At 49.2% G+C, this 22,930-nt stretch overlaps 1 protein-coding gene across 3 annotated transcripts in view; it reads right to left on the bottom strand.

The window, feature by feature from the left end:
* LOC142251186 (integrator complex subunit 6-like) overlaps nucleotides 1-22,930 on the bottom strand; it is a 112,275-nt gene that overhangs the window by 53,258 nt on the left and 36,087 nt on the right. For all 3 annotated transcript variants that reach the window (XR_012725294.1, XM_075323745.1, XM_075323743.1), the window contains exons 4-8: nucleotides 20,917-21,006; nucleotides 19,966-20,149; nucleotides 18,640-18,774; nucleotides 18,067-18,230; nucleotides 8,191-8,343 (exon numbers count right to left, since the gene is read on the bottom strand). Coding sequence is in view for 2 of the 3 variants with exons in the window: in XM_075323745.1 (XP_075179860.1) it covers nucleotides 8,191-8,343; nucleotides 18,067-18,230; nucleotides 18,640-18,774; nucleotides 19,966-20,149; nucleotides 20,917-21,006 (726 nt within the window). In the remaining variant the exon portion in view is untranslated. The remainder of the gene's footprint in view (nucleotides 1-8,190; nucleotides 8,344-18,066; nucleotides 18,231-18,639; nucleotides 18,775-19,965; nucleotides 20,150-20,916; nucleotides 21,007-22,930) is intronic.

Genomic DNA, 22,930 nt, shown 5'->3' with positions numbered 1-22,930 from the left:
CCTACTCTCACCGGGAGCCCTTCAAGCATCGGCACAGAAGAACAGCGGCCTCCTTGCTTATTGTCGGGCAATTCCATAATTGGCCTGACTATAAGAGGGGCGCTAGAGAGCGCGTCACGTGCTCTGTGTCGGTCGGGAGGTATAAAGGAGGGGTGTGACTCCCGCCTGTTACCCCCCGATCCTGACAACACTAATCATACAGAAAATACCATGCCAAGCTGGGAAATGCCAAAAACACACACGATTAAAAATGTGCCAAATTTATAAACTTCCATATTATTACAAACTGAGCCAAAAAGTCAGACTTTTCAGGCAAATCGCTTAATAAATCTGTCCATCTATAAAAGTCTGGCGCTCCACACGCACTTACACAATTTTAGGCAGGCTTCACTTTTTGCGCACATTTGCAAATTGGTAGGGCTTAGTTCACGGCAAAAACGGTTGTAAACTGCGATTTATTTTGTTGACGGGGCGTTGGCCATGATATGAGCTGCATTCACAATAAACCCCTGATTAAGCGGTGATACGATTGTGCAGCCATAGTAACGTTTGGTCTCTGAACATTTTATTTTTATATTTGCCTGCCTACCATGTAAGTACACAAGAGCGCTCCAACACAGCTGTACACTGGTCCCGCGGCCGCATTCTTCACTTCCTGGGCTGCTCATCTATATGCACCGCTTTCTCCGCCCACCGACAGTCTTGGCGTTTGGTTGCAGTCAGACATACCGCCAGCCTGTGTGATTGTGTGACTGCAACCAAATCACAGGCGCAGTGTTCGGGTCTGTATCGCAGTGTAAGATAATAAAACAATTGTTGCAGGATCCCCCAAATTCTAATACCCAGCACATATAAAGAATATGGCTATAGGCTGCAGCCCCCATCCGTGCGCCTATGTTGGCTGTGTAACAAAATAAGAGGAGCCGTATGCATTTTATTATTTCAATAAGAAAAGGGGGAAAAAAAAAAAAAAAAAAAAAAAAGGGGGTGTGCAGTCCAGTCCCCCCCACCCCCCACCCCCATTTTGATACCCAGCCATGATAAAGCTTAACAGCCATGGGCTGGAATTCTCAGCCTGGGGAGTCCCATGGTTAATGGGACCCCCCCAGGCTAAGAATAGCAGCCAACAGCCACCCTGGAATTGTCGCATCCATTAGATACGACAATCCCGGTGCTTTACCTGGCTCATCCAGATTGCCCTAGCCTCTGTTAGTGGAAAAACCTATTTAACACTAGAAGTCCCAGGAATTTCAAGCTCCATAGGGCTTCAAATGGTAGAAATGTCAAATGACCCCTCTACAGCTCCATGTTCTACTGCGGCATCATAGGAACAATAAGAGTTTACCTGCATGATTGCAGCTAGGTTTTTTGTTTTTTTTTTTTAATGAAACGGTCCAGCATTTCAGAGAAAACAGTTTTAAGATTTGTTTAGGGACCATAGGCAGAGATAAAACTAGTCTAAAGCCAATCCAGCCAGATTCTCTCTGCTGGCACGTTTTAAGCAAAACAAAAAACACACAACTGGCAGCGATCCCACAGCCCTGCTCCGATTCATGGTGGTTTAAGCACAATTTATCGAGTTACAGGTTTGTTTTAAAGCAACGTCTTTTACTCACTTAATGTAGACTATATTTATATAAAAATTGTGGAATTAAGTTTACAGGATTTTTTTTTCCATTTTGGACGTTATCCCTTATTCATAAGTGGTTGTGTGACTTAGGCTGCTTTCACACATCCGGTTTTTGCAGTGCGGCTCAATCCGGCTCAAAAACCTATGCAACGGATGCGGCGAAAAAAACGGATCTGTTGCATAAGTTTTTCCATGCGGCCCGTCCGTTTTTTTGACGCATCCGGCGTCCATAGGCTTGCATTGTAAATCGCGCAATGCATTTTTTTCGCCGCAAAAAAAGAGAATTTTGTTACTTACCGTAAATTCTTTTTCTTATAGTTACGTATTGGGAGACCCAGACATTGGGTGTATAGCTTCTGCCTCCGGAGGACACACAAAGTACTACACTAAAAAGTGTAGCTCCTCCCTCCGAGCATATACACCCCCTGGAGAACCAGATCTAGCCAGTTTAGTGCAAAAGCTGAAGGAGAATAGCCACCCACAAGTAAAAACAGAACAAGAACCGGAACAACCGGAGACTCTGTCCACGACAACAGCCGGTGATAACACGCGGAACAAGAACCTGCCAACAGGCAACAGGGAGGGTGCTGGGTCTCCCAATACGGAACTGTAAGAAAAAGAATTTACGGTAAGTAAACAAAATTCTCTTTTTCTTTATCGTTCCTATGGGAGACCCAGACATTGGGACATCTCAAAGCAGTCCATGGGTGGGAATAAACAGAAAAACTGAGAAGTAGGCAGAGCCTAACTTCACAAATGGGCGACAGCTGCCTGAAGGATGCGTCTGCCCAAGCTCGCATCTGCCGAAGCATGAGCATGCACTTGGTAGTGCTTTGAAAAGGTATGCAGGCTAGTCCAAGTGGCAGCCTGACAGACCTGCTGAGCCGTAGTCTGGTGCCTGAAAGCCCAAGAGGCACCGACAGCTCTGGTCGAGTGTGCCTTGATCCCCGGCGGGGGAGGCACCTGAGAACACTGGTAGGCATCCGAAATGGTCGACCTAATCCAACGGGCTAAGGTCGGCTTAGAAGCAGAGAGGCCCTTACGCCGACCTGTGGTCAGCACAAAAAGAGAGGTGCACTGCCTAAGAACAGCGGTGCGAGACACATAGATCCGGAGCGCCCGCACCAGATCCAGAGTATGCAACACTTTTTCAAAGCGATGAACAGGAGCCGGACAAAAGGAAGGCAGGGAAATGTCCTGGTTAAGGTGGAAAGGAGAAACCACCTTAGGGAGAAAGTCCGGAGTCGGACGGAGAACCACCTTGTCTTGATGAAAAACCAAAAAAGGTGACTCCGAAGTTATGGCCACTAGAAAGACCAGTTTCTGTGAAAGACGAAACAAAGAAACCTCCCTAAGAGGCTCAAAGGGGGATTTCTGCAAAACCGTGAGAACCAAATTGAGGTCCCAGGGATCCAAGGGCCGCCGGTAAGGCGGAATGATGTGAGACGCACCTTGCATGAAAGTGCGGACCTGAGCCAGCCGGGCGATACGCCGCTGGAACAGTACTGACAGAGCTGAGACTTGTCCCTTGAGAGAATTGAGGGACAGTCCTAGCTGCAGACCGGACTGTAGAAAAGACAGAAGGGTCGGCAAGGAAAAAGGCCAAGGAGCATGGCCGGAAGAACGACACCAGGACAGGAAAATTTTCCAAGTCCTGTGATAGATCTTCGCGGAGGAAGACTTCCGGGCCCGAGTCATAGTGGAGATGACTTCAGGAGGAATACCAGAAGCCGTCAAGATCCAGGACTCAAGAGCCACGCCGTCAATCTGAGAGCCGCAGAATTCGGGCGGAAAAACGGACCTTGTGAGAGAAGGTCTGGACGGTCCGGAAGATGCCACGGCACCTCTACGGACAGATGGAGCAGGTCTGGGTACCAAGCTCGCCTGGGCCAGTCCGGTGCAATGGAGGATGACCCGACGGCCCTCCATTCTGATCTTGCGCAGTACTCTGGGCAAGAGAGCTAGAGGGGGAAACACGTAGGATAGACGAAACTGGGACCAGTCTTGAACCAGAGCGTCCGCTGCGAAGGCCTGAGGATCGTGGGAGCGAGCCACGTAAACCGGAACCGAACCTTGTTGTTGTGACGGGATGCCATTAGGTCCACGTCCGGAGTGCCCCACTTGCGGCAGATTGACTGAAACACTGCCGGATGCAGGGACCACTCGCCACTGTCCACGGTTTGACGGCTGAGATAATCTGCCTCCCAGTTTTCCACGCCTGGGATGTGGACTGCGGATATGGTGGACTTGGAGTCCTCCGTCCATTGAAGGATACGTTGTACCTCCAAAATTGTCAGGCGGCTGCGTGTCCCGCCTTGGTGATTGATGTAGGCAACCGCTGTCGCGTTGTCCGACTGGACTCAGATGTGCTTGCCCGCCAATAGGTGGTGAAAAGCTAGGAGAGCCAGGAGCACGGCTCTGGTTTCCAGCACATTGATCGAGAGGGCTGACTCGGACGGAGTCCAAGTGCCCTGAGCTCGGTGGTGGAGACATACCGCTCCCCAGCCGGATAGACTGGCATCCGTGGTGAGGACCACCCAGGACGGAACCAGGAAGGAGCGTCCCTGAGACAGAGAGAGGGGCCGAAGCCACCACTGAAGAGAGCTCCTAGTCTGTGGCGACAGAGCCACTAACCTGTGCAAGGAGGAAGGCCGCTTGTCCCAACAGCGGAGAATGTCCACCTGCAGGGGGCGCAGATGGAACTGGGCAAAGGGAACAGCCTCCATTGACGCCACCATCTGACCCAGCACCTGCATCAGGTGCCTGATGGAATAACGGCGGGGCCTCAGCAGAGAGCGCACCGCCAGATGAAGGGACTGCTGTTTGATCAAGGGCAACTTCACAAGTGCCGGCAGAGTCTCGAACTGCATCCCTAGGTACGTGAGCCTCTGGGTCAGAGTCAGAGTGGATTTGGGCAGATTGACAAGCCACCCGAATTGGGCTAGAGTGGCGACAGTGAGCAAGACACTCCGCTGACAGTCTGCGCTGGATGAAGCCTTGACTAGTAGGTCGTCCAGGTAAGGAATCACTGCCAACCCCTGGAGGTGCAGAACCGCAATCACTGCTGCCATGACCTTGGTGAATACCCGAGGGGCCGTGGCTAACCCGAAGGGGAGAGCCACGAATTGGAAATGTTCATCTCCGATTGCAAAACGTAGCCAACGCTGGTGAGAAACTGCAATTGGCATATGCAGATAGGCATCTCTGATGTCGATGGATGCCAGGAAATCCCCTTGGAATTGAGAATCTTGAGATCCAAGATGGGCCGGAAGGAACAGTCCTTTTTGGGGACTAGGAAGAGATTTGAGTAGAAACCTCTGAACCGTTCCCGGGCGGGAACCGGTACAATTACTCCGTTGGCCTGCAAGGATGCCACGGCCTGAGAGAAGGCGGCGGCCTTGGAGCAGGGGGGAGTTGACAGAAAAAATCTGTTTGGAGGGCTGGAAGAGAATTCTATCCTGTAGCCGTGGGAGATGACATCCCGCACCCACTGATCGGAGACGTGTTGAAACCACGCGTCGCCAAAGTGGGAGAGCCTGCCACCGACTAAGGACGTTGCTTGGGCGGACAGATAGTCAAGAGGAGGCTGCCTTAGGGGCAGCAGCTCCTGCGGTCTTCCGTGGACGCGCCTTTGTGCGCCAGTTGGATTTTTGGTCCTTGGCTGAGTTAGTGGACGAGGCCGAGGGCTTAGAGGACGACCAGTTGGAGGAACGAAAGGAACGAAACTTCGACTGATTCCTACCCTGGACAGGTTTCCTGGTTTTGGTTTGTGGCATGGAAGTAATCTTCCCGCCAGTAGCCTCCTTAATAATTTCATCCAGTTGTTCAACGAATAGTCTGGACCCAGCAAAAGGGAGCCCAGCAAGGTACTTCTTAGAAGAAGCATCTGCCTTCCACTCTCGAAGCCACAAGATCCTGCGGATACCGAGGGAATTAGCCGAAGCCACCGCAGTGCGGCGAGAAGCCTCCAGCATGGCAGACATGGCATAGGATGAGAAAGCGGAAGCTTGGGAAGTTAAGGCAACCATTTCGGGCATAGATTCCCTGACGAGGGAATGCATCTCCTCTAGAGAAGCAGAGATGGGTTTGAGAGCCCACACTGCTGCAAAAGATGGGGAGAACGAGGCCCCTGCCGCCTCCTATACAGATTTGGCCAGAAGGTCAACCTGGCGGTCAGTGGAATCCTTAAGAGAGGTGCCATCAGCCACTGATACAACGGTCCGGGCTGAGAGTCTAGACACCGGGGGGTCTACCTTTGGTGAATGAGCCCACTCCTTGACCACCTCAGGTGGAAAGGGAAAACGGTCATCAGAACCATGCTTTGGGAAGCGTTTGTCAGGACAGGCCCTAGGCTTGGTCACAGTGGCCTGAAAACTGGAGTGGTTAAAGAACACACTCCTTGTCCTCTTAGGCAAGGTAAACTGGTGCTTTTCTGCCAGGGAGGGTTGCTCCTCTGATACTGGCGGATTGAGGTCCAGTACAGAATTAATGGACGCAATCAAATCACTAACATCTGAGTCACTTTCGGACAGATCAATGGGGCACATGGAGTTAGCCTCCGAGCCCCCGGTAAGGGCATCCTCCTCGTTCTGCGAGTAAGCTTCTGAAATAGAGCCGCGGGACGAGTAAGGGGAGGGAGCCCTACGTCTCCTCTTAGGAGGACGGGGTCTGGGACCAGATGATGAATCCTCTGTGAGCTCCGCTGAGAGAGCCCTAGCAGCAGAGGCACCCTGAGAAGGGGGCTGATGCATGTTCAGCAAAGTCCGGGACAGCTGTCCCATGGAGTCGGCAAAAGACTGGGAGATTGACCTAGATAAGGATTCTACCCAAGCCGGGGGTTCAGCCACAGGAGCCGGAGCAGCCGGAGAGACCACTAGGGGTGCGATTCCAGGCTGAGGCATTGTCAGGTTAGAGCAGGCATCACAATGTGGATATGTGCTCGGTTCAGGCAGCACGAGCTTACATGCAGTGCATACTGAATATAGCTTTGGAGCCTTGCTCCTCGTGTGAGACATGCTGCTGAAGTGGGGGCTCTGCCAGAGTGACCCCCAGAGAGTATATACAGAGGCCCACAACCAGAGGTTGTGGCTTACCAGACCGCTGGAGCGGTGTTGTGTGCCCTCCAGATCCCAAAGCCCGGACCCCCAAGCACCTCAGCAGGGATGCTGCAGCCAGTGCTGATTGCAGAGAAAACGCTGATAAAATGGCGCCGGAGCGAGGAGAGGGGGCGGGACCAACTGAGAGCGGGATCTGGAGGGCCAAAGAGACTTACAGGGGAGGAGACATGTACCCAGTGAGGAGTGTCTCTCCCCTGTGTAGAACGGCCGCTGGGCGGAGCCGCACTGTCCCTCTGCATGAATGACATGCGAGGGCAGTGAAACCGAAAGTAGGCCTCCGGCGAAGCCGGGGCCTAAATTTGAGCGGTGCGGCCGGCGCGCAGGCACCATAGGCGCGGTTCTCAGGGGACAGCCAGAGAACCGGCCGGAAATGTCAGAAAAACTCACTCAGCACACTCTCCCACCATAATAAAGTACAGGGACCCCCATATATAAACGTCTCAGGTACTTAGCTTGCTGAGACGCAGGGTTCCAAGTCCCTGGGGGCGAGTGCTCCGGTCCAGCAGGATCCTGAAGAGCTGCGGATGGAGACCGGTCTCCTGCAAAGCATGGAGAACCGTGCTGGCTCCCACTTCAAGCCAGAGCCCAGGAGGGATGGTGAAGGAGCGCGGCATGTAAGGCTCCAGCCTTGGAATCAACCTTAACGGCACCGCCGACACAGTGGGGTGAGAAGGGACATGCCGGGGGTCCAGACTTGGACCCGCTTTTCTTCAAACTCTTTCCAAAAATGAAAAATCAGATGAGAATGCATGTGTGGATGTATGCCTCCTGAACACAAAGCGATAAACTGGCTAGATCTGGTTCTCCAGGGGGTGTATAGGCTCAGAGGGAGGAGCTACACTTTTTAGTGTAGTACTTTGTGTGTCCTCCGGAGGCAGAAGCTATACACCCAATGTCTGGGTCTCACATAGGAACGGTAAAGAAAAAAACATGCCAGTCAATGTTACATCCGGCCGCCGCATGGGCTAAATATGCCGCATCCAGCAAAAACTGGACGCAACGCAAGGCCATGCGACACAATACGGCGCTAATGCAAGTCTATGCAGAAAAAACGCAACCGGTGGCAAAAAAAAAAAAAAAAAAAGGGTTGCGTTTATTCTGCAAAGCGCCGTATTGTGCCGCTCAGCAAAAAACGGATGTGTGAAAGCAGCCTGATACTAAGCTACAACTGACCAGCTCAGTGTCTGGAGAGAGCAGACCCAACATGGTTTTCTACCTGGTGATAGGCTTTAATGGGGTTATATCCCAGATATGGGGTCCCTAACAGGATATGTGCCATACTTGGACTTTATCCCGTATCCCAAAGATCGAGGATACCTAATAAGAAATAAACTCGCAAACTTCCCAGACAATTTGACAAACAAGTGAAATACAACCATGTCAGCCTTGGTTACTCTGTTATTTGCCCCCTAAAGCCTTCATCCCCCGCCATGTTGCACTGACCTGCCAGCAGGCGTGAGGAGACTTCCGCTCCAGAATGTATTGCGTTAATGGAGACGGCTCGAGCTCGTACTTGTCAAAAGGTAGTTTATCGATGACCATAGGCTCACAGTCAACACAGGAGAATTTCACCACAGGATGGGAAGTGCGTGGCGGCTGAAAAGGAAGACATTACGTGAATACCAAGATCCAATTATAAAAAAAGAGTCCAGTGAAATCGCTGCACAGGCAGAATTTATAACTGTGCAGCGTGACCCTCCATACACTAAATTTAAGGGGTTATCCACTATTTGGACAACTTCTCATTTCTCATGTGCGCCGCCATAAAAATTAAGCCTATACTCACCTCCAGTGCTGTCACAGTTCCAGCAGTGTCTGAACTCTGGTTCCTAGGGCTCACACTCGGAAACGCGAGCCCCGCAACCAATTCGCGCCAGCTTCTCTCGCCTTTGCAGGTAATTAACATAAATTGAGCTGCTCACTTCCTGTTGATTGGTCGAGTGTCCAAAGGCGGGGAGACAAGAACCGGGAGTGACTGGTCCCAGGGCTCGCGGGTCAATGTAAAGTGACCCAAATTTGTGGCTTGCCCCATTAATTTTCATGGAGAAAAATCAATTTAAAGCAAGACAGATAAGCCAGGTTGTGGCTTTCAGACAACGTGCGAGTGGATTTTGCCAGTTTCCATTATTTTTTTCTGGTCCCTGCATTATTACCCAGAGGGGTGTGGGGGGTTAGAAAAAAGAACACAAAACAAAAACACATTCAAGTTGTGAACAGGACCTAAAACGTTTTCCAACTCCTCTATATTGTGCTCAATTAAATAAGTGTGGATGCACACGTTGACCTTTAAGGATTGTCTGGACTGGAGAATAAGGGGTACTTTGCACACTACGACATCGCAAGCCGATGCTGCGATGTCGCACGCGATAGTCCCCCGCCACTGTCGCAGCTGCGATATCATGGTGATAGCTGCCGTAGCGAACATTATCGCTATGCCAGCTTCACATGCACTCACCTGCCCTGCGACGTCGCTCTGGCCGGCGAACCGCCTCCTTCCTAAGGGGGCGGGTCGTGCGGCGTCACAGCAACATCACACGGCCGGCGGCTAATAGAAGCAGGGGGGCGGAGATTAGCAGGACGTAAACATCCCGCCCACCTCCTTCCTTCCTCATTGCAGCCAGGACGCAGGTAGGAGATGTTCCTCACTCCTGCGGCTTCACACACAGCGATGTCTGCTGCCGCAGGAACGAGGAACAACATCGTAACATCGGTCCTTCCGAAATTATGGAAATGACAGACGCTACACCGATGATACGATTGTGACGCTTTTGCGCTTGTTAATCGTATTAAAATCGATTTGCCCACTCCGATGTCGACAGCGACGCCGGATGTGCGTCACTTTCGATTTGACCCCACCGACATCGCACCTGCGATGTCGTAGTGTGCAAAGGGCCCCTAAGAATGGAATCACGAAATTGTTCACGCAGCCAGATACCGCAAAATGCAGTTGAATTAAGTCACATTGCAATCCAAAAGGTACCGTGAAAAGCAAGTCACAAAATAAAAATGGCTTTGGTTCTTATCTTTGTAGGAGCCTCTGCATTAGGTCCTTACAGCTAATTTATTACAGTAATAAGATCTAAAACAGGTGTGTAAAACTTAAAAACCTCCAAGCAGAATAGAAAATTGCAGAGTACAGTGGAACCTCGGTTTACGTGTAACTTGGTGTGCGAGTATTTCGCTACACGAGCAAAGCTTGCTGTATATTTGTAACTCAGTTTACGAGCAATCTTTGCTGTACGAGCAAATACTCACCGCACACACTTCCGGTTCCGTACATCCACCGCGCTCTGACCTGCTCTTGCAGTGTACACACACACACACACACACACACACACACACACACACACACACACTACCTCGCCCACCTCCTGGTTCTTGTAGTCCACCGGTACAGGATGTGTATCGGGTAACCATCACGACCGACGCCGGAGCTTCCGCTGCCAGCGTGCTGCCTTTAAGAAGCGGCTGCCAGCGGACATTACTCCATCGTCGTGGTGGTTACCTGATACACATCCTGTACCGGGCGAACTACAATAACCAGGAGGCCGGCGAGGGAACGGAAGGTAAGGTGAGCATAATATATGTGTGTGTGGAATGGCACAATAGGGAACCAGGATGGGACATTTAACAAGTTGTTGAACGAATTGTCTGAGCTTCCATTATTTCTTATGGGAAATTTTGCTTTGCTAGACGAGTAACTTGGTTTACAAGCACACTCCCAGAACGGATTGTTCTTGTAAACCAAGGTTCCACTGTATTAATCTTGTCCCAGTGTAACAGGAGAGCCAGTTGAAGCTGACAAGCGTGGAACTGTACAAAGTGGACAGCCTCCATTGCAGGGACTATTTTGGATAACACACTCATGCAGTGCCAGAGAGGACAGGACGAGCGCTGTCAGAGTGAATCCCGAGCAACAAGGTGGAATCTTTCTTCGGGAAGGAAAACTCTGGCGTGAGCAGCATTGAATAACACGCACAGAAAAACTAGACGATTCAGCCTAGAAGGGACAGCGCGTTGAGTGATTTGAACACTTTTACAGCAGGTTTGATCAAGAGGGGCCTTGATCAATAGATTGTCCAGGTAAGGGAGAACCATGATCCTTCTGGGAATAGCCATGCCTTTCATGAAGACTTTGGGTGCCAAAGGGGAGAGCTGTGAACTGGAGGTGAGAGCTGTGAAATCGGATAAATCTTGAGATGTGCAGATCAGTATGTGGAGATAAGCATTCTGGATGTCCACAGAGTAGAGCAATTCCTGAGGTTCCATGAACGCCATCACTGATCAAAGGGACTCCATTCTGAAGTGGCAAATGCGGACCAGCTTGTTCAGGAGCTTTAGGTCATGGATGGGCTGAACGGAGCCAATGCTTCTTTGGAACCACAAAGATCTGAATAAAAACCGGAACAACTCTCTCTCGAGGGGGAATGGAATGAGGACTCTTGACTGGAGGAGGAAAGCTATGGCTTTGAAAAACCCACGAGGTGGGATACTTGGGAGGGTGGAACTTGGAAAATTAAAGACGAGGCAGATAAGAAAATATCTCGTAACCGGAGGGTACAGTCTCTCTGACCCAGCTGACAATTACTGAAAACCAGACATCCAAACCCCCATCAAAGAGCAGTCTCGCTATGGTAGACTATTGGGTTGGGGGGTGTCAGGTAGAGCCTTCGTTGGGGGGGACACAGATCCTGCCCTTGTTTTACCGTTGCTTCTACTGATTAGCTTTGTATCAGTCGGTGGGTGTACCCTGCTGAGTAGGAGCTACTTTTTCTTTTATTATTGCCTAGTGGCAACAGCTTAAACCATGGTTTCCTGTGTCCCCAATGAAGCGATGGCGAAATGTGATTTAAAGGGATTGTCCGGTTAAAACAAGTTCCCTATCTGCAGGAACTTATAGATCAGTATCAGTCCAATTGCTAGGACCAGCCTTGATAGACCCCGCAAAAATGGAGCATTTGGCTGCACGGTGCTACACATGGATTTTTTTCCCATCAGCAACATGAGCATGAATGGAGTGGTGATCAGGCATCCAACCTGCCATGCCATTTTGAACCAGGGATAAAAGCTCCCCCATCTGCCAATTGGTGCGGTACTCAGCAGTGGATAGGCAATGAAGGGAATTTTGTTTACTTACCGTAAATTCCTTTTCTTCTAGCTCCTATTGGGAGACCCAGACAATTGGGTGTATAGCTTCTGCCTCCGGAGGCCACACAAAGTATTACACTTTAAAAAGTGTAACCCCTCCCCTCTGCCTATACACCCTCCCGTGCATCACGGGCTCATCCGTTTTGGTGCCAAAGCAGGAAGGAGGAAACTTATAAATTGGTCTAAGGTAAATTCAATCCGAAGGATGTTCGGAGAACTGAAACCATGAACCAAAAGAACAATTCAACATGAACAACATGTGTACACAAAAGAACAACAGCCCGAAGGGAACAGGGGCGGGTGCTGGGTCTCCCAATAGGAGCTAGAAGAAAAGGAATTTACGGTAAGTAAACAAAATTCCCTTCTTTGTCGCTCCATTGGGAGACCCAGACAATTGGGATGTCCAAAAGCAATCCCTGGGTGGGTAAAAGAATACCTCGATAAAAAGAGCCGAAAAACGGCCCCCTCTTACAGGTGGGCAACTGCCGCCTGAAGGAGTCGCCTACCTAGGCTGGCATCTGCCGAATCATCGGCATGCACCTGATAGTGTTTCGTGAAAGTGTGCAGACTAGACCAGGTAGCCGCCTGACACACCTGCCGAACCGTAGCCTGGTGTCGTAATGCCCAGGACACCGACGGCTCTGGTAGAATGGGCCTTCAGCCCTGCAGGAATCGGAAGCCTAAAAGAACGGTAGGCTTCAAGAATCGGTTCCTTGATCCACCGAGCCAAGGTTGACTTGAAAACCTGAAATCCCTTACTCTGGCCCGCGATAAGGACAAGAGCGCATCAGACCGGCGCAGGGGCGCCGTGTGAGAAATGTAGAGCCGGAGTGCTCTAACCAGATCTAATAAATGCAAATCCTTTTCACATTGGTGAACTGGATGCGGACCCAAAGAGGGTAAGACGATATCCTGAGATGAAACGGGGATACCTTAGGGAGAAAGTCCGGGACCGGACGTAGAACCACCCTATCCTGGTGAAACACCAGGAAGGGGGCTTTGCATGACAGCGCTGCTAGCTGAGACACTCTTCTGAGTGATGTGACTGCCACTAGGAAGGCCACCCTTTGCGAAAGGCGAGATAGAGAGATCCCGCATCGGCTCGAAAAGTGGCTTCTGAAGAGTCGTCAGCACCCTGTTAAGATCCGAGGGTGTTAACGGACGCTTGTAAGGTGGGACCAGAAAGCGCCGATACTTGTCCCTTGAGAGAGCCGAGAGACAAGCCCTTGTCCATTCCAGATTGAAGGAAAGAAGAAAAGTGGGCAAGGCAAACGGCCAGGGAGTAAAACCCTGATCAGAGCACCAGGATAAGAAGATCCTCCAAGTCCTGTGATAGATCTTGGCGGACGTTGGTTTCCTGGCCTGTCTCATGGTGGCAATGACATCTGGAGATATCCCTGATGACGCTAGGAGCCAGGACTCAATGGCCACACAGTCAGGTTTAGAGCCGCAGAATTCAGAAGGAAATATGGCCCTTGAGGCAGCAAGTCTGGTCGGTCTGGGAGTGTCCACGGTTGACCCACCGTGAGGTGCCACAGATCCGGGTACCACGATCACCTCGGCCAGTCTGGAGCAACGAGGATGGCGCGGCTACAGTCTGACCTGATCTTGCGTAACACTCTGGGCAGTAGTGCCAGAGGAGGAAATACATAAGGCAGTCGAAACTGCGACCAGTCGTGAACTAGCGCGTCTGCCGCCAGAGCTCTGTGATCCTTGGACCGAGCCATGAATGCCGGGACTTTGTTGTTGTGCCGAGACGCCATTAGATCGACGTCCGGCGTTCCCCAGCGGCAACAGATCTCTAGAACACGTCCGGGTGAAGAGACCATTCCCCTGCGTCCATGCCCTGGCGACTGAGAAAATCTGCTTCCCAGTTTTCTACGCCCGGGATGTGAACTGCGGAGATGGTGGAGTCTGTGGCTTCCGCCCACAGCCGATCCGCCAAACTGCTCGGAAGGCTTGACGACTGCGTGTGCCGCCCTGGTGGTTGATGTACGCAACCGCCGTGGCGTTGTCCGACTGAATTCGGATCTGCCTGCCCTCCAGCCACCGCTGGAACACCTTTAGGGCTAGATCCACTGCCCTTATCTCCAGAACATTGATCTGAAGGGAGGACTCTGTCGGAGTCCAGGTTCCCTGAGCCGAGTGGTGGAGGAAGACCGCTCCCCACCCTGACAGACTCGCGTCCGTCGTGACCACAGCCCCGGCTGGGGGCCGGAAGGATTTTTCCTTCGCCCAGGAAGTGGAAAAAAAAGACACCACTGAAGAGAGGTTTTGCTGCAAGGGAAAGAGAGACGTTCTTGTCTAGGGACGTCGACCTCCTGTCCCATTTGCGGTGTCCGATAGAATCGGACGCAGACGAAACTGCGCAAGGGAACTGCCTCCCTTGCTGCCACCATCTTCCTTAGAAAGTGCATGAGGCGCCTCAAGGGGTGACTGGGCCCGAAGGAGAGATTGCACCCCTGTCTGTAGTGAACGCTGACTATGCAGCGGAAGCTTCACTATCGCTGAGAGAGTATGAAACTCCATCCCGAGGCAAGTCAGTGATTGGGTCGGTGTCAGTTTTGACCTTGGAAATTTGATGATCCACCCGAACCCCTGGAGAGTCTCCAGAGCAATGGTCAGGTTGTGTTGACATGCCACCCAGGAGGGTGTCTTGACTAGAAGATCGTCTAGGTAAGTGATCACCGAGTGGCCCTGAGAGTGTAGGACCGCCACCACTGCTGCCATGACCTTGGTGAAGACCCGTGGGGCTGTCGCCAGGCCGAATGGCAGTGCCACGAACTGAATTTGTTCGTCCCTGATGGCGAAACGCAGAAAGCGTTGAAGCTCGGGTGCGATCGGCACATGGAGATAAGCATCCTTGATGTCAATTGATGCTAGGAAGTCTCCTTGTGACATCGAGGCTTCAGAGTGTTCACCGCCTGAAAAAGTGCATCGGCTCGCTCGGGGGGCGGAGATGTTTTGAAGAAACGAGTCGGAGGACGAGAGCAGAGCTCTATCCTGTAACCGTGAGACAGAATGTCTCTCACCCATCGGTCTTGGACATGTGGCCACCAGGCGTCGCAAAAGCGGGAGAGCCTGCCACCGACCGAGGACGCGGTCTTGGTGAGGCCGAAGTCATGAGGAAGCCGCCTTGTGACTTAGACCGCCATGCAGAAGAGTTCCTCTAGCCCTCCTCTGACCTGGAGGAACGGAACTTTTGCTGAGGACCGAAATGACCGAAACCTTTGGACTGGGGCAAGGACGAGACCTTTCCCTTGGACTGTCTAGTAACTTCATCCAATTGCTCGCCAAACAAACGGTCGCCAGAAAATGGCAAACCGGTTAAGAACTTCTTGGAAGCAGAGCCTGCCTTCCATTCACGTAGCCACATGGCCCTGCAGACTGCCACCGAATTGGTGGATGCTACCGCTGTACGGCTCGCAGAGTCCAGGAACGGCGTTCATGGCGTAGATCGAAAAAACCTACGCCTGAGAAGTGAAGGACACAACCTGCGGGGCAGAGGTATGTGCAACCGCAATAATCTCAGCCAGAGAAGCTGAGATAGCTTGGAGTGCCCTCACGGCTGCGAAGGCTGGAGCAAAAGATGCGACTATGGCTTCATAGATGGATTTCATCATAAGCTTTATTTGCCTGTCAGGGCATTCGTGAGAGATGGACATCTGCCACTAATACTACGGATCTAGCCGCCAGCCTAGAGACTGGAGAATCCACCCTGTGACACTGAGCCCAACCCTTAACAACGTCAGGGGGGAAAAAGGGTAACGCGTGTCAATAAGGCGCTTAGTAAGCGCTTGTCCGTAAAGTTCTGTGCTTCTGGACGGCCCCTCTGGAGTTAGAGTGATCGAAAAACGCACTCCTGATGAAGTCGGGGAAGGTTCCCAGCGGGCCCGCTTAGCCTATCAAAGGCCGCGGTCCGTGACGGAGTTCTCACCGTGGGATCTGGGTGTTACCCCAGGAGCCCCTTGTTGTACCGACCCAGAGGGACCCGGGAGCGATGAACTCACAGCTCCCTGGCCCTGTGTTCTCGGTCTGGACTGCAAGGCTTCCAGTATCTTAGCAGACTCTCTGTCCATAGACTGAGCCCTGGAATGTGAAAGCTACTCAGAGATTTGCTGATTCCAACATGCAAACTCTGTCCCTGTCATCTGTGCAGTGGAAACCGGCGGTACCACCTGGCCGAGGGTCCCACCAGTGCCGGAGGCTCCGGCTGAGTGAGTGCCCTCGGGGCCAAGCATTGTAAAATAAGCCAGTGCCTTGGCACCCTTACTCTTTAAGAGCAGACAACAGCATGTCGTCCGCAGAGTAATCAGTGAGGGTATACAGCCAAAAGCAAATAATGCTGCCGAACAGTGAGATCATATACCATATAAATAAACATATATAAATAAACATATATATATATATATATATATATATATATATATATATATATATATATATATACATATATATATACATATATATATATATATATATATACATATATACATATATATATATATACATATATATACATATATATATATATACATATATATACATATATACATATATACATATATATATATATACATATATACATATATATATATATATATATATATATATACATATATATATATATATATATATATATATATATATATATATATATATATATATACATATACATATACATACATATATATATATATATATATATATATATATATATATATATATATATATATATATATATATATATATATATATATATATATATATACACTGCGGCACCAAGGGGGGTCAGCACCTGAAAACTGGTGCCCCACAGCGCTCAGTGAGGGGGAAGGAGGATACCAACGTATGCTCCAGCCCTCCCTGCCGACGTCCAGTCGGCCGTCCCGTCGTTACCCCTGACTGGCAGGCCCGAGAACGGGAGTATATGGTACTAGGCCGCAAGAGCCGGGGACTAAATTTAAAAACGCGGCCGGCAAACATGGCGCGGTCGGCGTGGTAGTCCCAGTCTCACAAACCACTCAGCAACCGCTGCGGCATTTGTAACACAGATGCTGCATGCACCGTCCCTCAGGGGACACAGAGTACCTTATGATGCGGGGCTCTGTCCCTGATGATGTCCAGTCTCCTGTCCGTCAGAATCCCCCAGGGGCTGCGGATGGAGCCCTGTCCCAGTGCATGGCGACCGGTTAGGATCCCCCTCTCCCAGAGCAGTGGAACAGATCTGAGATCGTCCACCGGCAGAATTATAACAATGGCTGCCGGCGTTCCGAGGGGAGGAGAGAGCCGTGGGCGGAACCGCAAAAGTGCGGGAACCTGGTGGCCCATAGTGATCAGTGAGGGGGGCGGAGGACAGCGAAGTGTGCTCCAGCCCTCACTGTCGGCATCATACTGACCGTCCCGCCTTTCTCCCTGACTGGCAGGCTCAGGGGCGGGAGTTTAACACACTAGGCCGCAAAAGCCGGGGACTAAAGTAAAAACCGCGGCCGGCAAACAGGCACGGTCGGCGCGGTAGTCCCAGACAAAAAATCCACACCGCAGTCGCAGCTGCGTCTGAGGCCAAGGTGCTTCATGCACCGTCCCAACGGGGACACAGAGTACCTGTAGATGCAGGGCCATGTCCCTGACGATACTCCGTCTCCTGTCCGGCAGATTCCCCCAGGGGCTGCGGAGGGAGCCCGGTCCCAGTGGCTGGATGACCGGTTAGGATCCCACTTCCCCAGAGCCCCTAAGGGATGGGGAAGGAAAACGGCATGTGGCTCCTGCCTGTGTACTCGCAATGGGTACCTCAACCTTAACAGCACCGCCGACTCAGTGGGGTGAGAAGGGAGCATGCCGGGGGCCCTGTGAGGGGCCCTCTTTTCTTCCATCCGATATAATCAGCAGCTGCTGCTGACTAAAATGTGGAGCATTGTGTGCATGTGTGCCTCCTTCAACACAAAGCATAAAACTGATGAGCCCGTGATGCACGGGAGGGTGTATACCAGAGGGGAGGGGTTACACTTTTTAAAGTGTAATACTTTGTGTGGCCTCCGGAGGCAGAAGCTATACACCCAATTGTCTGGGTCTCCCAATGGAGCGACAAAGAAAACATGTTTTAACTTTATAAAAGAACTGGAATATCCTCTTTCCATATAAAGAACGTGATAAACTGAAAGTAGCACTTACCAACGTTGGGGAGTTCTGATCAGGCCAGAAAGATTCTGGAATTGGCCAGTGACCAACAGGAACACCGGTTTTTGGATTTGGCCGCACATAGATCAGTTTATGACAACTGTGCCATGCTTGTGGAGCAAAAGAATTATTTGGCCTGACGGAATCTGGAAGAACATCTAGAGGAGGAAAAACAAGAAAAAAAAAATATTTTGTCCATTAAAAATTGGGAAACAAATGACAGGTGATTAAAAAAAAAAAAAAAAAAAAAAAAAAAAGTGAGATTCAGCGGGTCTTTGGCATAGACGCAGGTTGTTTCGGTCTCTTGATGGGCTGGGAATTGGATGTCCCTGCTCTATTATCTGATTTGCAAAGACTGTCATTTGCCTGAATGAATTAAATTTTGCTTACACTCAGCCGTACCCAGGAAGATGTTGTGCGGTGAACACATCCCTGACCTAGATCACAAAAAATTTACTAGTCACACTTAGAAACCAGCAGTGGCCACCGGGTGACGTGGTTCCTACTGACGCAATGGTTTCCCTTTCAGTTCTATAGCCGATGCCCACAAATTCATAACATTTTTACCTTCACCATTTGCATTTGGCGTAGGGTCAGGACCGGTCTTCTCAAAGTTGATCACAACGCCGCTCTGAACTTTTTGGACTAAAGACTCCAAACATTGGTTCAACATCCTTTGTGTCCTGACGCAGTATGAACGGCCTGAAATGAGAATACACTGATTTTAATTTTCTTATTTTACACACTTCTATATAGTGCCAGTAATTCCACAGTGCTTTATATCATATCATATATGCTTTGATCAATAATCAATTAATGGTATAAAAGAAAAAAAAAAAGTCCATGTAGGAATGAAAGGAGGTGGAACTATTGGTTTTAGGATGAGGCTATAGAACAATCGTGAGACCCCATTCACACGTATGAGCGTCACACATACGAGTTTTATGTGGTTCAATTTGCAGATTAAACATGTGACCATTTTAGTCCATGGGCCTTTTCACATTTGTGCTTTTTTGGGCTCCAATGGTTAGCAAATAATTGTGGCCATTTCTGATTTTGGTCGGATTTGCAGGCCAAACTCCCTTATTCAAATGAATGGAACGTTGAAGAAAATAGAACACAGCTAGGAAAAACTTTGTAAACAAGCAGTAATCTCCCCCCACGATAAAATGGAAGGAGACTGACAAAAAAAAACAAAAAAAAAAAACAACAAAAACACAAGCAGATTAAAAACTGCTTCAATACAAAAAAGAAAAAAAAAAAAAAAAGTGAATTAGCCCCTAAATTGCAGAGAAATTAAGAATTTAATCACGGAACCACTAACAGTCAACAAAATTTCACCGCAATTTTTGGTCATTGTGTAGAACTATCCTACAATTGTACCCCTGGGTAAGACTACAGCTGCATAGAGACACAACCACACAACATTAAAGTTAAGGGTACAGAGACTTGTGGGTGCATGACACGCAACTGCAATACTGCACTGCTTGTAGTTATGGGTGAATATTAACTATGTGTTTGGGATTTGTTACGAATAATCCCAAGTACTATTTCAGCATTGGTCACGAATAACGAACCTAATGCAAGTCAATGGGGACCCACGCATTTTTCTTGCAGAGCCGAATACTAGAATAGTACTCTATTTGGTAAACATTATCCGAACACTAATAGTTACTATTCGCCCCTCTCTAATCATAAAAAAAATGATAGTTCGTGTGATCGGGCAGGAGTCCAGGATTTTTTTTATACTTCGGTAGGAACGTGCAGGTTGCAAAATGAGCATTCGCCATCATTGGCAGTGCAACACTGCATGGGCACAAGTCGCCGTGCAGCACTATACTAAAAAGGTGGATTGGTGCAGTTTATAGCAACAGAAGCAGAACAACATCCTACCTCCGGTGACTTCACACATCTGAGTAACAGAAGACTCATCAGACGGCACACTCCCAACCTGCTCAGGCTCTGCAGACAAAGCCCCTGGAAGCCGAAGTACAAGGGCAAACAGCCTTTGATCCCAGCGGAAGGGCTCTTTAGTCAGCTCACTTCCAGGCAACGGAGAGTTTAGTGGAAGATGGAGCTAAATGAAAAAACAAAAAAAAATAAAAATATATAAAATACACAACGGTTTACATAATGGAATTTTTAACCACAAAAAAAAAAACGTTTCAAATAATGTTAAGTCAATTTTACATAAAAACGTGACTAAAAAACAAAGATGATTGCATGAATTTCTTTGGCTTGACACATCCCCATCATTCTGATCAAATAGAATAGCCTACGGTAAGCGGATACCATCAATATTGAAACGGAAAAAGAATTCTGGACACGGCATAGATTTTTAAAAATAATAAGTTGAAGGATTCCGAACTTCACTAACCCCTATGGACGCAGAGCAGTCAGATCCGGTGGTCTGCACTTTGTGGCCTGCTCCGATTACAGAGGATTATGGTCCATCTGACGACAAAAAGGCCTTTCAGTCACTTGACCACTGTAGGTAATCACAGGCCTCAGTAGTCAAAACCAAGGAATGGGCCACTGCTTCCAGTCTTGGCACAGACCACTGGAGTGGCTTGAAATTGATTTATGGGGGTTATAGTAGGATAGTAAATCATTTGATTGGGTTTTTTTTTCCCTCTGACCCCCTTTAAGGTCCAGGTAGTTTTTAATGCAAACCCAGGATCAGGTTACAAAAAAAAAAAAAAAACTAATGGAGAAATGTAAAGGAAAGACTTCTACTTGTTATATCCCTTTTTAAACAAAATAGGCTCTAAAGCTACTGTGGCGATTCTAGAAAAACAAAATATTAGATAGATAGAATACAGATACACAATGCAGAGCGCTTACCTCTTCCAGAACACCTGAAGGAATGGTAAGTTTGTTTCCATCTGTGATTGTAATTAAAATAGAGGGTTCCAAAAAGAAAGGATTTCTTCCCTTTAAAACAAGAGCACAAAGCAGAGTTTACGTCACCGTTTCACACTGAATTCTCGTACATGTGTCATTCCGGCAGATAGAAAGAAGCAGTCTGAGGCCACACTGCCCCGGGAGCGCGCCCCGCCGTCTTACAGGATCTGTCCGTCATCTAATGTGGAAATCTATCAGGAGGCCATTTCCACATTTGCCATCAGTTAAACTCATCGTCTTCACAGGATCAGCTGGCCGACAGCTACGCAGGGGCTGCCAAACACGCAGGTGTATTCACTGTCGGAAGGCAATTACATCGGCCATGCCGGATTTTCACAGCTGATCCTCATCCTCTTCAGCGGCCTCCGAAGAGAAGCGGTGCCAGAAGTAGCTCGCTTACACTCTGCTGCTTTTCTTGCCAATAACTTAGAGGTTTGATTAAACCAGAATTTAATTTTTATTTCATTTTCTTTTTGGGGGGACAATGGGGTGCCCAATGTGTTTTAAATTTATTAATTACAGAAATGATCATGTCACCATTAGGAATTTCTGGTTGCCGATTCTGCATTGAGCCGCAAGCATATCCAAGGCCACCATATAGCAACATATATTGCCAAGCAGAATTCCTAACAAGTGGGTGATTGGAGGGGTCCCAGAGACTGTATCCTATCTCACAAACGGACTGGCAAGGACGGCAGTGCTACTGCAATTTTCCCTACAATCAGTCATCCCCCCTAAGGCTATGTGCCCACTGGAGATTAAACCTGCAGATTTATCTGCGGAAAATCTGTGGATTTCCTAGATAAACCCGCAGGTATCAACATGTACAGACACACCCCATGTTATCCTATGGGACATGGGGAGTGCTGTGTCCATGCTGCGGTATGTGCGGCTGCGGAATATGCTGCGGATGTCCTGCAGCCGCACGTAATTGCATGTCAATTATTTCTGCGGAATTACCTGCGGTCCCGTCCCTCCACTATGGAGATACAGGGTGGGACTTGTGCAGGTAAAGGTACCCACACATCAGCGTTTTCCTGCCGCACTTCCGGATCAGGCACAAGTGCAGTACAGTACAATACAGTTCACAGACATGACCGCATGTGCGCGGAGCTTGCCAGTGAACTGTATTGCACTGTACTTGTGCCGGATCTGTGAGTGCGGCAGGAAAACGCTGATGTGAAACCAGCGTAAGCCGGACGAATGCCCGCAGGTTTTCTGCAGCTATTTCGCTGTACTACCACAGAAATGGATAGCTGTAGATTCCGGCGTGCAGCTGCGGGAAACCTACGGATATATCTGCAGGTACAAACTCCCGTGGGCACAGCCTCATTGTCAGTGTTGCCTTCCACCAAATCTTGGAGTATAGGTCTGATCAGTCCGACCCCAAACAGGAAAAAGTGGCGGATCCCAGCAATGTTACAGGTGTACAAAATCTATAACCTTTAAAAATCTCAATTTATTGAGGGTTCCTCAGGGGGCTCTTGTGTGGCCTATGGGCATAATAGCCCACTAACGTCCAGCATGATCACACACAGCACGATCCACTTAATCTGATTGTTACTAGTCCATTGGGTTTAATGGTCAGCATGATTGCGCATTTGCACTTTTTGTGGTTTAAATATTGAGATTGTAGGAATAATTCAATCAACTGAGATTTTTAAAAAGTTAGAGATTTTGTTTACCTGTAATAATTGTTTTATATTCTTTAACTAATGGGTTTTTTTTCTGGACATACCAGACCCCCAGGAAAAAACGCTTTAAAACTTGATTTTATTTCTTTCATTAAAATTACACCCCCATGTGAATTGCTATAGACACTAGATATACAATTAACCGATACTTTACAAAAAGGGGGAAAGGTCCAGGGCAATTGCCTTAATCTTTCCCTTCCTAACCATGGAGGTTGACACCCTATGGGGAACGAAGTGGCGCCCCCGCTCATCGAAGGCTA

Source organism: Anomaloglossus baeobatrachus, chromosome 9 (assembly GCF_048569485.1).
Source record: "Anomaloglossus baeobatrachus isolate aAnoBae1 chromosome 9, aAnoBae1.hap1, whole genome shotgun sequence".
Classification (NCBI taxonomy): Eukaryota; Metazoa; Chordata; class Amphibia; order Anura; family Aromobatidae; genus Anomaloglossus; species Anomaloglossus baeobatrachus.
The sequence above is the reverse complement of the archived record's forward strand: the minus strand, read 5'-3'. Positions and strand labels throughout refer to the sequence as shown.